We start from the raw sequence: 14171 nt of genomic DNA on the forward strand, positions 1-14171 counted from the left end.
ATATATCTGCATAAGATGCTTTATATGGTGCATCTATGTAAAAACATTAGTAAGAGTTATTGTGGACATGCTGAATTTCATTAGCCTCCTGAGGAAGTTTCTTGACCATCATGTTGACGTGGCGGATCAGAATAGATTGTTGGTGATCATCATTGACACGAATTTGATGCTTTCGACCGTCTCCACATGATCCAGAACCAGTTGGACCCCTAGATGAGCTATTGCACTGGAGCTACAACACTTGCATCTACCTAGCAAAGTAGAAAATTGCCAAGGTATTTCATGTTCACAAAATACAGGTTAAATGCACCCCAGCCGATTACTGCCACATTCTATTTTCAGTCATCTGCAAAGGCATGAAAAGGATGATTAACAATGCTATAGTGTGAAATTCACTTAGCAATCATTAAATAGAAGCGAAGACTTAAAAAAGCAATTGGTAAGATTCGTAGAATCCCTGCAGTGCTGAAAGACACCATTCAGCACCAACCCTCTGAAGAGCATCCCACCCATTCCTCTTGATATTAAATGGCATTAACATCACTGAATCCCCAGAATCAACAAGGAGTTACCTTGTTCAGAAACTTAACAGGATCTGATCTATAAGTATTATGGCTCCAAGAGTAAGTCAGAGGCTTGGAATTCCGAAAGTAACTAACTTTGACTTCCCATAGTCTGTGCACAGTCCACAATACCAAAGTGGAATACTGTTCTAGTGTCTGGATGAGTCTAGTTCCAATGCAATTTAAGAATTTTAATACCATGTCTAGGATATGGAAGCCTGTCTGTGTCTCTCTGTCTGCCTGTCTCTCTTTCTGTGTGACTGTATTTTATCATCTAAAAGATGTATTGTGGCAATTTGCCAAGAGTCCTTTGAGAGCATCTTGGAAATGTGTGATCTTTCCCACCCAGATAGATAATGTCAACGGATGCAAGCAAATACGGTTTTCAATATTTCTTAGGAGCAAATTACTGCAGATGCTGGAATCTGTACTGAAATCTAAAAATGCTGGTGATCACAGCGGATCAGCAAGCATCCATGGAGAGAAAGCAAGTTAACATTTCAAGCCTAGATAACTCTTCATCAGAGCACTGAAGAGTCATCTAAATTCAACTTGCTTTCTCTCGGCAGCATTTTTTTGTTTTCACCGCAACATTTCTTCACTGTTGGTAGGTCAAAATCCCTTCCACTTTTTAATAGATATAATCTTATTGGAGCAGTAGTCTTTGGCAATCCTGATTTTCTTAAATACTCAATCCATGGTTCGTCTTAGATTGTCAATTTGATGATTTCTCTTTAAGTTGGAGAGACATATGTCAATATTCTCAAGTTAAAGATTATGTAAAGAGGTTTGTTATGCATTATTACAGTTCTGTCACGAACTAGAAAATTAAAGTTTTCTCATTATTGTATTCTGCATTTCTGCCACTATTTTGAGATTCATGATCACCAGTACTTGTCTCTCAAAATTGTGAAGGACAGCTTAAGATCCTTTCTCAAGCAATGTCCTCCAATCATCATGATATGACATTAATTATGGGAACAAGGTGAGTTGATTCCTCCTAAGTTCCAGACATTAGACGCTCATGTAACTAATCATCTTTATCCCCTTTTCTGGCTCAAAGCTATTATTTCGCAATGTATTTACAAAGTCTTGTCAATGAGCCAGAAATAGCATTCTGCATCGCAGTAGAAAATAAGCTGTCCAATCAGCTAGGTTCTGCTGTTAGATTCAACCTTGAAACATCTCTGAAATTAACAACTTAACCAATTTGTTTTTGACTACATTACAAATTCAAAAGGTATTTACAAGTCAAAGCAAAATTGAAACTCCTAAATGAGATTAAATTAGTTTCTAATCCTAGGCAAATTTATACAATTGTACGGATAGGGTACCTTATTATATATTATTTCTTGTACTTGCTCCATGTGCAATGTACATGTTGCTAAAGTCAGTGTTGCCCAAAGCAATCCTGTAATTTCTATTTACAAATGATGACTGCCTTGTTCCTTTTTTTTCCCATTTATTTCTGTTCCAAACTTTAATTATATTTTAAATAAGTTAGTTTGTTTTACAAGAAAGCTTTTATGAACATGATGAACATAAATCTCATTGTCAATTTTCTTCCAGGCACTGAAACATCTATGAATCTTCACCAGAAGTTGTACTATCACATATTGGGATTTCCACAGTCTGAGGATATATTGTGTGCTGAATTTCCAGACTACCCGAAATGGATGGGCGGAGCTGAGGTATTGTCACATTATTATTTAATTTCAAGTATTATAGGTGTGATCAAAATATAGAAATCATCATAGACATGAACTTGGAACAGCAATAAGCCATTCAGCTCCTCAAACCGGCTCCATAATTGAATAAGATTCTGACTGTTCTGATTGCAACTTCAGATACACGTCTATGCCCTCTTTTCCCACCTCCCCGCCCCAATAATCTATGACCCTTCTCCTTACTGAGAATTTATCCACCTCTGCTTTAACATATTTAAAGACTTTGCTTCCACTGCCTGTTTAGAAAGAGTTTTTCTCCTCCTGTCTGTTTCAAATGGGTGACCCCTAATAAGTAAAAAATGGCCCCTAGTTCTACATTCCACCTTAAGAGGAAGGTTCCTGAAGAAGGGCTTATGCCCGAAACATCGATTCTCCTGTTCCTTTGATGCTGCCTGACCTGCTTCGCTTTTCCAGCAACAGATTTTTAAGCTCTGATCTCCAGCATCTGCAGTCCTCACTTTCTCACAGCTATCCTGTCAAGACCCTTCAGGATCTTATGTTTCAAATCAGTGACCTTTTTTGTTTCTAAACTCCAGTGGACAACCCAAGCCAGTACAATCTTTATTCATTAGACAAATCGACCATTCCAGAGATTAATCTGCTTTACCTTCTTTGAACTGCTTTCAATGTGTTCCTTAAGGTGACAAATACTGTACGCAGTGCTCCAGACATAGTCTTGCCAGCCCTGTATAACTGATGCATAATGTCCCAACTTTTGTTTTCAATTCTCCGTGCATTAAATGATGACCTTCTATTAGCTTTCCTAATTAGTCCCTGTACCTAAATGCCAGCCTTTTTTGTTTCATGCAGTTAGACAGCCATATTCCCCTGCATCTCAGTGCTATGCAATCTCTCACTATTGCAGTCTCCTGCCTCCTAATGCAAGTTTCTCCTCAGCCTTGAGCAGATGTCTTGAGCAGACAACATAACCTTTTGGACTATTGCTCTTTGCTGCAAAGAATGATATAATGTTCCCTGTTAGCACTCATTTGTTTGCTTCCCCCTCTCTCCACTTGAATGGCTTCCTGTCCTACAGTCAGTTAGCTTATCAGCTCTGCAGTCCCAATACTCATCCAAACAAGCTGAAAGAACCTCAAATCTGTTGGATAGTTTCAAAGTTTCAGGCTCCGGCACTTCTAGATCTTCTGGATCTACTTACCTGGCTCAGTAACAGTCACACTGACCAAATCAAAGATGCTTCTGAGAGGTGTGACTGTCTCCTGGTACAAAGAATCTCAGTAACTTTCCCCTCTCTGCTGCAACACAATGTCTTGTCATGCCACCTCCAGCTTAAAAACTCTGTGCCAGAGTTGTTTGGACTTTATTCAGAAATATTTACCCTGGATCACCATCACATCTAAGAGTTTTCACTTACTGCAATTAATTTTAAAATTCTGTACAATTGCAGCATTTAATAGACATTTGGACAGGGATGTGAATGAGAAAGGTTTAGAGAGATATGGGCCAAAGGCAGGCACATGGGACTAGTTTACTTTGGGTAACCTGATTCATGTGGATGGTTTGGACCAAATAGCCCGTTTCTGTGCTGTTGTTGTTATACTGTTTTGAACCTTCAGAATAGAATTGTAGAAACACTACAGTGTGGAAGCAGGCCTTTGGCCCATCTAATCCCCACTGGGGGTTTTCTACAGCCCACCTGATAGCAGTAGAGTGATTGAAGAACTCATAGGTGGGCAGATTCTGGAAAAATGCAAAATTAGCAGGGTTGTTGTTTTGGTTGATTTCAACTTTCCCAATATCTACTGGAACCTCCTAAGTGCAGGTGATTTGGATGGAGCTGTTTTTGTCAGGTGTGTTCAGGAGGGTTTCTTTATCAGTAGGTAGACAGACTGACGAGGGGAGAGGCCATTTCGGATTTGGTGCTCGGCAATAAGCCAGGACAGGTATCGGATCTCGCGATAGGGGAGAGCACTTTGGTGATAGTGATCACAACTGCCTCACATTTGGCATAGCCTTGGAGAGTGAAAGGAGCAGTTACTAAGGGAAGATATTTAATTGGGAGAAAGGAAATTATGATGCTATCAGACAGGAGTTGGGAAGTACAGATTGGGAGCAGTTGTTCCAGAGAAAGGACGCAGCAGGCATGTGGAAGCTATTTATGGAGCAGTTGTTGCAAGTGATGCACGAATTTGTTCCTCTGAAACAGGTAAGACGGAGTAAGATTAAGGGACCTTGGATGACGAGAACAGAGGAGCTTCTCGTCAAAAGGAAGAAGGCAGCTTACATCAGGTGTAGGCAGCAAGGACCTTGCACAGCTTTAGACGATTACAGGCTTGCTAGAAAGGAGCTCAGAAGTGGACTGAGGAGAACCAGGAGGGGGCACAAAAAAGGCTTAACAAGAAGGATTAGGGAGAACCCAAAGGCATTTTACTCATACATGAGGAATAAGAGAATGTTCAGCGAGAAGGTAGATCCAATCAGGGATAGCGGAGGGAACTTGTGCGGAGTCTGAGCAGATAGGGGAAGCCCTAAATGAGTTTTTTGCTTCAGTTTTCACCAAAGAAAGGGACCTTGTTGTGAATGAAAACTTGGAGGAGCTAGGATACAGTCATGACCAGATCAAGATTGATGAAGTTGATGTGCTGGAAATTTAAGATTTAAGATTGATAAGACCCATCAGGGACAGACCAGATTTATCTTAGGCTGCTCCAGGAAGCGAGAAAGGAGGCTGCTGAGCTGCTGGCGAGGGTATTTCCCTCCTGACTCTCCATAGGAGTCATACCAGAAGATTGGAAGGAGGCAAATGTTGTTCCTCTTTTCAGGAAGGGTAATACGGAAATCCCTTGCAATTACAAACCAGTTAGTCTTACGTCTGTGGTCAGCAAAATTTTGGAAAAGATTCTGAGGGATAGATTTATGACTATTTGGCAAAGCATAGTGTGATTAAAGGCAGTCAACATGGCTTTGTGAGGGGCAGGTCATGCCGAACTAATCTTGAGTTCTTTGTGGAGGAGTCAAGACAGGTCGACGAAGGTCGAGCAGTGGATGTGGTGTATGTGGACTTCAGCAAGGCATTTGATAAGGTTCCCCTGGTAAACTCATTCATAAAGTTAGGAAGTATGGGATACAGGGATATTTGGCGATCTGGATTCAGAATTGGCTGGCTGACAGAAGGCAGAGAGTGGTTGTAGATGGGAGGTATTCTGCTTGAGGTCAATAGTGAGTGGGGTCCTGCAGGGCTCTGTTCTTGGGTCTCTGCTCTTTGTAGTTTGTATAAATAACTTGGATGAGGAGGTTATGGGGTGGGTTAGTAAATTTGCAGATGACAAAGGTTGGAGGTAGCGTTGATAGTATCGAGGGCTGCTGCAGGCTGCAGTGCGACATAGGATGCAGAGCTGGGCTGAGAAATGGCAGATGGAGTTCAACCTGGATAAATGTAAAGTGATGCATTTTAGAAAGTCGAACTTGAATGCTGAATATAGGATTAAAGACATTCTTGACATTGTGGAGGAACAGAGGGATCTGGGTGTGCAAGTACATAGATCCCTCAAAGTTGCCACCCAAGTGGATGGAGTTGTTAAGAAAGAATATGGTGTTTTGACTTTCATTAAGAGCCACGAGGTTTTGCTACATCACTACAAGTTCCTGGTGAGACCACACTTGGAATATTGTGTCCAGTTTTGGTCGCCCTACTATAGGAAAGATACAGAGGCTTTGGAGAGAAGGTTTACCAGGATGCTGCCTGGACTGGAGGGCTTACCTTATGAAGAAAGGTTGAATAAGCTCGAACTTTTCTCTCTGGAGAGAAGGAGGAAGAGAGGAGAACTGATCGAGGTATACAAGATAATGAGTGGAATGGATAGTCAATATCCAGAGACTTTTCCCCAGGGCACGATTGATTGGTACAAGGAATCATAGCTTGAAGATATTAGGAGGAAGGTATAAGGGAGACGTCAGAGGTACGTTCTTTACGCAGAGAGTTGTGAATGCATGGAATGCGTTGCCAGCTGTGGTGGTGGAAGCAGAGTCATTGGAGACATTTAAGCGACTGCTGGACATTCACTTGGATAGCAGTGAGTTAAGGGGTGCGTAGGTTAAGTTGTTGTATTTTACATTAGGATTAAACCTCAGCACAACGTTGTGGGCCAAAGGCCTGTTCTGTGCAGTGCTTCTCTATGTTCTTCTCTATGACCCTCTGAACAGCATCCCACTCAGACCCATACCCCCTACCCTATCCCTGTATTCCTGCATTATTATGGCTAATCAACCTAGCCTGCACATCCATTTAGTGATTCTATGATTATGCACTTAAATTGTGTTCCAGATCATTGTCCTGTGCTCATGGGGGAAGAAAAGTCTTCCTCATATCCCTATGCATCTCTTGACCAAATCTTAAATCTGTGTGCCCAAGTTGTTCATTTAGCTTATTGTAACAAATTTATTTGTCTATCTAATCTAAACCTGTCCTAATCTATTACGCTTCTAATAGATTTCCCCTTGCTCATTTCACTCCAACAGAAATGACCCCACTTTCTTGAACTAAGTCTTGTTGCTAAATTCTCTTATTCCTGGAATCATTCTGATAAATCCCCATATCCTTTTGAAGAAATTTCATATTCCTCCTTAAGTGTGATGATGAGAATTAGATGCAGTATTCTAGTAATCACTTAAATAGAATTTTTAAGCATTTCAACATGACAGCATAACTTCACTGCTTTTGTACTTAATACCTCCAGTTACAAAGCTCAAAATCACATATGCTTTTCTAACTCCTCATTCAATATGTCGTGCTAGTGTCATAAGCTCAATCATCCTTTTTTGCTTCAATAATGACAATCCTTCCATCATAAGGTTAGAAGTGGGGGTGTTCTCTAATTGAACAATGTTTAGCACCATTTGCAACGCCTCAGATATTGAAGCATTCCATGTCCAAATGCAGCAAGACCTGGACAAAATCCAGGCTTGGACTGACAAGTGACATGTAAAATTTGCACTAGGTAAGTGCCAGGCAAAGACTATTTCCAACAGGATAGAATCAAATCATTGCAACTGGATATTCAATGGTCTTTCCATTGCAGAATCACCCATTGTCAGCACCTTGGGGTTGCCACTGACAAGAAACTAAACTTAGGTGGAAGTGCGTACTGCAGATGCTGGAGATTAGAGTCAAGATTAGAGTGGTGCTAGAAAAGCACAGCAGGTCTGGCAGCATCCAAGGAGCAGGAGAATCGGCGTTTCGGGCAAAAGCCCTTCATCAGGAATGATCTTGACTCTAATCTCCAGCATCTGCGTTACCCACTTCCATTTAAGTCTAGTTTCTTGTCCGTGGCAACCCCAAAATGCCGACAGTGGGTGGTTCTGCAGTATCTAATACTATGAAAACTGATGCAAAGTATTTATTCAACTCTTCTGCCACTTCTTGGTTCCCCAATGTTATTTCACCAGTTTCATTCTCTATTTAAAGGACCTCTTGATGTCCATCTTGACATTACTTCTAAGTTTCAAGATTAGAATTAGAGCAGAATTTGCCCACACAGTTGAGTGTAAAAGGGATATAACGAGGAGCTGAGTACACAACCTGTGCATCACTGATTTTGAAGATTATCGTGGAGGATGTGTTGCCGCCTGTCCTCGCTAATTGCGGGCTGTGGGTCAGGAAGCCAAGGATCCAGTCGCAGAGCAGAGTCTTAGGTCTCAGAATTAGATATATGATATTCATCTTCCTAAAATTTTTATTTTGTAAGTTTTAAGAAACTGAAGCTTTGTATGCAATATGGAGAAGACACATTTATGCAAAATGCAAAACCGTAAAAGTCACATAGATGGCATTTTACCTGGTATAATATCAACATATTCAAGAGTGTTATTGATTCATACCTTCAATTTTCATAAATAATTGGCAAGAATTATAATTGTCCTTTTTGTATTGTCCAAAAATTTTACAATAAAATATTATTCAATATTCCCCAGCATTTGTGATATTGTTATTGACTTGGCGTTCCACTAGAATCCATTAACCCCTGATAACTGGGATCTGATTTCAGCTGTCAAAAATTTGGCACAACTTTGGTATTTTTGCAGTCAACCTTGTGATGTATGCTGTTTTATTTTTATCTTTGTGATGTTTCTGCATAAGCTTTCAGAATGTGTCATTCACAGAAAAAACTATTTGCAAACTATCTAAAAATAAAATGAATTGCCTCAAGCTTTGATACAAGGTTCAAAAGTACATGCAGGCTCATATTGAAAATATACAGTATGGTGCAAGTTTAGTTTATATTGAAATTTCAGGCTAGCTTCAGAATTTTAATATTATATTTAGCTGCTCTAATATAGGGCATAGAGATGTACAGCACGGAAACAGACCCTTCAGTCCAACTCATTCATCCCGACCAGATATTGTAAATCAATCTAGTCTGATTTGCCAGTGTTTGATCCATGTCCCTCTAAACCCTTTCTATTCATATACCCACCCAGATGCCTTTTAAATGTGGCAGCTCATAGCATACATGTACCACCCTATGTGTGAAAAAGTTGCCCCTTAGATCCCTTTTAAATATTTTCCCTCTCACCTTAAACCTATGCCCTCTAGTTTTGGATTCCCCACCCAGGGAAAAGACTTTGTCTGTTTACCCTATCAATGTCTGTTATCCTATAAATCTCTGAAGTCACCCCTCAACTTCCAGCCTGGTAGCATCTCCCTATAGTTCAAACCCTCCAACTGTAGCAATGTCCTTGTAAATCTTTTCTGAACCCTACAGCAGAGAGACTAGACTTGCACGCAGTATTCCAAAAGTGGGAATTCCTAACCAATGTCCCATACGGCCACAACATGACCTCCCAACTCCCATACTCAATGCACCAAGTGATAAAGGTATGGATACCAAATTGTATGCTATGAAAAATAATTTAAATGAAATGAATCAATTAAATAAACTACTATTGCCTGATGCACAGAGAGAAATGCTGCCGTTCCCATAACAAATATTAGCTTAATGAGGCACATTGAAGAGTGTGGTGCTGGAAAAGCACAACCAGTCACGCAACATCCAAGGGATAGGAGATAGCTTATGCCCAAAACGTAGATTCTTCTGCCCCTTGGATGCTGTCTGACTGACTGTGCTTTTCCAGCACCACACTCTTTTACTCTGATCTCCAGCTTTTACAGTCCTCACTTTCTTCTGTTTGACATAAATGACTCCAGATCCTATGAAATTGAATAAATCTGTTTATTTTGTAAACCAGTTGTAACAAAGACCCACACCCTGGATTTGCCTGGACTAGCTGCATCCCTTTTTCAGATTTTTAATGTCAGTTCTTGAGTTAAAACTCAATCTGCTTCATCATGATACTACACATCTAGCCTTACCTCAAAATCTTTACTATCCAGTTCTGTTGTGCTGTCGTTCTGATAAGTTTGCCATCCTTACCTATCCCATAGCCAGGATTAGCAAAAAATGGGTTAAAAGCAAAACATTATGAAAATATTTCACATACCATGTGGTACAAGCAATTACTCCAAAACATGGTCACAGAAATATCTTTTCCCTTGAGGAAAAATTGAATGTTGTTCCAAAATGTAAAAATTCTATCAAAATATGTGACATTTAGATTGGGATGCATTCCTGGAAGGTGTTTCTAAAACCAGGGAACGTAATCTCAATAGTAGGGAGTAGACAAGTTAAAACCAAGACAATGAGGATTTTATTCATTGAGAGGGTAGTGAATCTGTAGAATTCTCTACATCAAAGAATTTTGGAAGCTACATCATAGTGCATGTTTAAGACAGGAACCAATACATTTATGAAGACTAAGGAGATCAATGGTTGTAAAGATAATTTAGGAATGTTGCATTGAAGTAGAAGGTCAGCCATGAATCAATAATGGGATTGGCTTGAAGGCTGAAAGGCAGATTGTTTTTCAGCTCAGGAATAGAAATTATTAAAAATCTGAAATAGGAATACAATTCATCTGGACAAATTCAGGGTGTGGGATGTTATTTTGGTTTACAAAATATACTCCTGTGCCTGCCTTAATCACAGAGTGTTGAAAGAAGTCACTGCAGAATTAGTAGATGGGTTGGTAATAGTCTCAAAATTCTGCATTGGTGCACTAGTCCTGGTACATTGGAAGGTATCAAATATATCCTCACTACTAATGAAGAAATGGAAAGAAAACTAAGAACACCTGTTACCTTAATATCTGCAAAAATGTTAGAATCTGTAATGACGAATGCAATAGTAGGAACTTTGCCCAATCATACCATTGATTTCTGAGTCATCATGGATTTATGGAAATCACTTTTGACATTTCTGTTGGGAGTTCTTTGAGGATATACCTAATAGAATAGGTATGGGGAAATTGTTAGATGTGGCATATTAGAAGATTTTTGATAAGTTACTAAACAAAATATTGGTGAACACAAGCACACAGGTTGAAGAAAATTTGCTGTATAGATAACAAATAATGGACAGGAAACAAAATAATAATAAATGGGTCATTCTCAGATTGGCAGGCTCTAATTCATGGGGTACTGCAAGGATCAGTGCTTAGCTCATGGGGGTACAGCAAGGATCAGTGCTCAGCTCATGGGGGTACAGCAAGGATCAGTGCTTGGTTCTAGTTATGCACAAGATATAAGATTGTATGTAATATTTCTAAGTTTTTACATGACACACTTGTGAGAATTGTGCCATGTCATAGCAAAATCAGGAATAAGGGAAAAAACTGAATGAATGCTTGACTGGAGGGATAGTGCAGTCGGGATGGATTAAGATTCTTGAGGCATTGAGATTGATTCTGCGGAAGGTACAAGCTGGACACGTTGCATCCCAGCCAAATTGGACCAGTATCCTTGCTGGGCTTTCACTAGTTCTGTGGAGGAGAATTTAAACTTGTAAGGCAAGGGAACAGGAACCTGAGCAGGGAGTCTGCAGCGAGGAAAACTAATGTGGAGTGGGAAAATAAGAAAGTGAAAAACAAATATAAAAGTCAGAGGAAATGAGGACTGCTGCAAATGGAACTAAAGTACAAAAATAAATGTAAAAAATCTAGAAAATAAGTCTGAGGTTTCTACATCTAATTGCATGGAGCTCACAATAAGACAAATTATGATATGATAATGATCACAAAGGCATAGCTGTGAGGGAACCTAACAAGGTCCTAAATCTTTATACAAAAAAAGGAGATGGGATGCAATTGTTAGTGACAGTTGAAATCAGTGCAACAGTGAGAGAGGATATTTTTGCACCTGAAATCTAGATGTAGAATCCATCATGGTGAAGTTAAGAAATAAAGACATCAGTTACCGTTGACTACAGGCCTCCAGTCAGTAATGGTGAGGTAGGGAATGATGTTAAACAGGAAGTCTCAAGATCCATGCAACAAGGGTGCTAATCATGGGTGATTTTAATCTACATGTAGCCTGGTAAACTACATTACCTGCCTATCTAACTTGATAATCTACATGCCTGATACCAAAGGGGGTGGCATGGAAACGTTCGTTGTCGTTTTCCAGCATGCTATAGATTCTGGAGCAAATTGGAGAGTAGAAGATGTAACCCCACTATTTTTTAAAAAGTAGGTAAAAACAAATTACAGACCAGTTAGCCCTAGCATCTGTAGTAGGAAATTTGTTGGAATCTATATAAAGGATGATAACAGACCATGTAGGAAACACCAACATTACTACACAAAATTAATATGGAATAATGGAAAAGAATGTTTGACAAACCTACTGGAGCTTTTTAAGGATGTAACTGATAGAATTCTACTGGTAGAATAGATGAGGGAAAACCAGTGAGTGTAGTGTACTTGGATTTTCAGAAAGCTTTTGGTAAAGCCCTGCGTAAGAGGATATTTGCAAAAACAAAGCACATAAGATTGATGGTATTATACTGGCATGGATTGCGAATTAGGAATCAATGGGTTATTTCAGAGTGGCAGGGATCAGCTATTCACAACACACTTCAACAGTTTGGTTGAGGGAATAAAATGTAATATTTTCCAAATTTGACAGGGTGGAAATGTGAGTAGTGGGGAGCACATAAGAAGGTTCCAAGGCAACAACTATGTTGTGTGAGTGGGCACATGCATGATAGCTGTAATGTAACATGTATAAACGTAATGTCAACTTTGGTAGGTAAAACAATAGCAGAATTTTATTTAATTGGTAATAGATTGAGAAAGATTTATGTACAAAAGGACTTGGGTGTCCTTGTACAGATGTTGAAAGCAAGCATGCAGGTGCAGCAAGCAATTAGGAAGGCAAACGGTATGTTGGCCTTTGTTATGTGAGTGTTTGAGTATGGGAGCATGGAGGTCATAGTGTAGCAGTCAAGGGTCTTGCTGAGTTATTCTTTAAGTATTGTGTGTAGATTTCATCTTCATCCTTAAGAAAAGGTACACTTGCTGTGGACAGAGTGCAGTGAAGATTCACCAAACTGACTACTGTGATAGTAGGTTTAAGAGGACAGATTAGGTCAGTTGGGTCTGCACTTAAGAACAATGAGAGAAAGGATCTCAAAGTATGAAATTCTGAACATTGCAGAGATGATGTTTCCCCAGGGGTCCAGAGCAATGGGTCAGAGTCTCAGGATACGCATTAGATTACTTGTTACTGAGATGCAGAGAAATTTCTGGCCTTATAAGTGGTGAGCCTGTGGAATTGTCCACCATAGAACGCTGTGGTTGAAGTCACTGAACATAATTAAGAAAGAAATAGATATCTAAGTGTAAAGGAGTTTGGGGAGAGAGCAGGAGTTAAGATAGAGGATCAGACATAATAATGTTGAATGGCTGAACAGGCTGAATGGACTTATTTTCTTTGTTTCTATGTGAAGAGGATGCAAGCATGCTTCAAGTGAATTTGAAGATTCAATGTGAAGGTTTTTGATGCAGAGGGTGCCTAGAATGCATTGCCAGAGGAGGTGGTGGGGGCAGATACAATAGCAGCATTTAAGAGGCATCTTAACAGGTATATGACTAGAGGGATATGAACCATGTAGTTGCAAAAGGTTTTTACTTTAGAAGCACCGTATATCGGTGCAGTCTTCGGTTGGCCGAAGGCCCTGTTCCTGTGCTGTACTGTTCTTTCTTTGAATGTGCAAACATTTGACCAATGACATGCAATGCAGAGGAGAATATGAGGAGAAAAAGCAAAATAGGTTTACAAAACTTAGGTCAGAGGTGTCACTGGCATCATTGTCACACACCTGGATAGGCACAGCTGCAACAATCCTTAAGCTTGCCATCACCCTCAAACATCAGTTTAATTCCTAGATATATCTCTCACTGGGCTTCCACCATTGATGCAGTATGTACAATTCTACATGGTCCAATGAAGCAACTCCTCAATTACTTTGGCCACACCTTCTCTCTCCTGCAACTTCCACGCCACATGGCCCATGACAGTAATGTCATGTGATTACAAATACTCTCAAGGTCTTTTGAGTCATATAGAATCCTGACTATCACTATTCCATATTTATTGTAGTTTCTGCATGCATTGCTTAACACCTACAGAAGGATTGCGGTGGTTTGAGGAAAAGCCCATCACCACTTTGATTAAATTTCAGATACCCAGTAAATCTTTCCTAATATTTATGTGGTGAATCAGGGATGTTGTTTGATCTCATTGTCTGTATCCCAGTTGTTTTAACAAATTGACCTCATTCTGTGGGGATCCCAGTTATTTTAACAATTAATCTCATTAATTGTGACACACATTTTTGAGTCTAGAGAAAAGTACTAGCAAATATAATCAAATCTTCACATTTGTATTTATAGCTCTGAATTTTTTTAACTTTTTGGCAATAGGTCACCTGCTTGTTTTGCACATATTAGTTGATGCGGTTTCATTTTGTTTCATGTCTGCACAGTTCAAAGGAAAGTAAGAAATGAGTAAATGAATTAACATATA

General features: G+C 39.6%; 1 protein-coding gene across 1 annotated transcript in view; it reads left to right on the forward strand.

Moving 5' to 3' along the window:
* The window catches only part of LOC132836977 (prolyl endopeptidase-like), a 162521-nt gene that overhangs the window by 49968 nt on the left and 98382 nt on the right, over nt 1-14171 (forward strand). The window contains exon 6 of the mRNA XM_060856581.1: nt 2133-2254. Within this exon, the coding sequence (XP_060712564.1) occupies nt 2133-2254 (122 nt within the window). The remainder of the gene's footprint in view (nt 1-2132; nt 2255-14171) is intronic.

The sequence above is a fragment of the Hemiscyllium ocellatum genome, chromosome 3 (genome assembly GCF_020745735.1).
Source record: "Hemiscyllium ocellatum isolate sHemOce1 chromosome 3, sHemOce1.pat.X.cur, whole genome shotgun sequence".
Lineage (NCBI taxonomy): Eukaryota > Metazoa > Chordata > Chondrichthyes > Orectolobiformes > Hemiscylliidae > Hemiscyllium > Hemiscyllium ocellatum.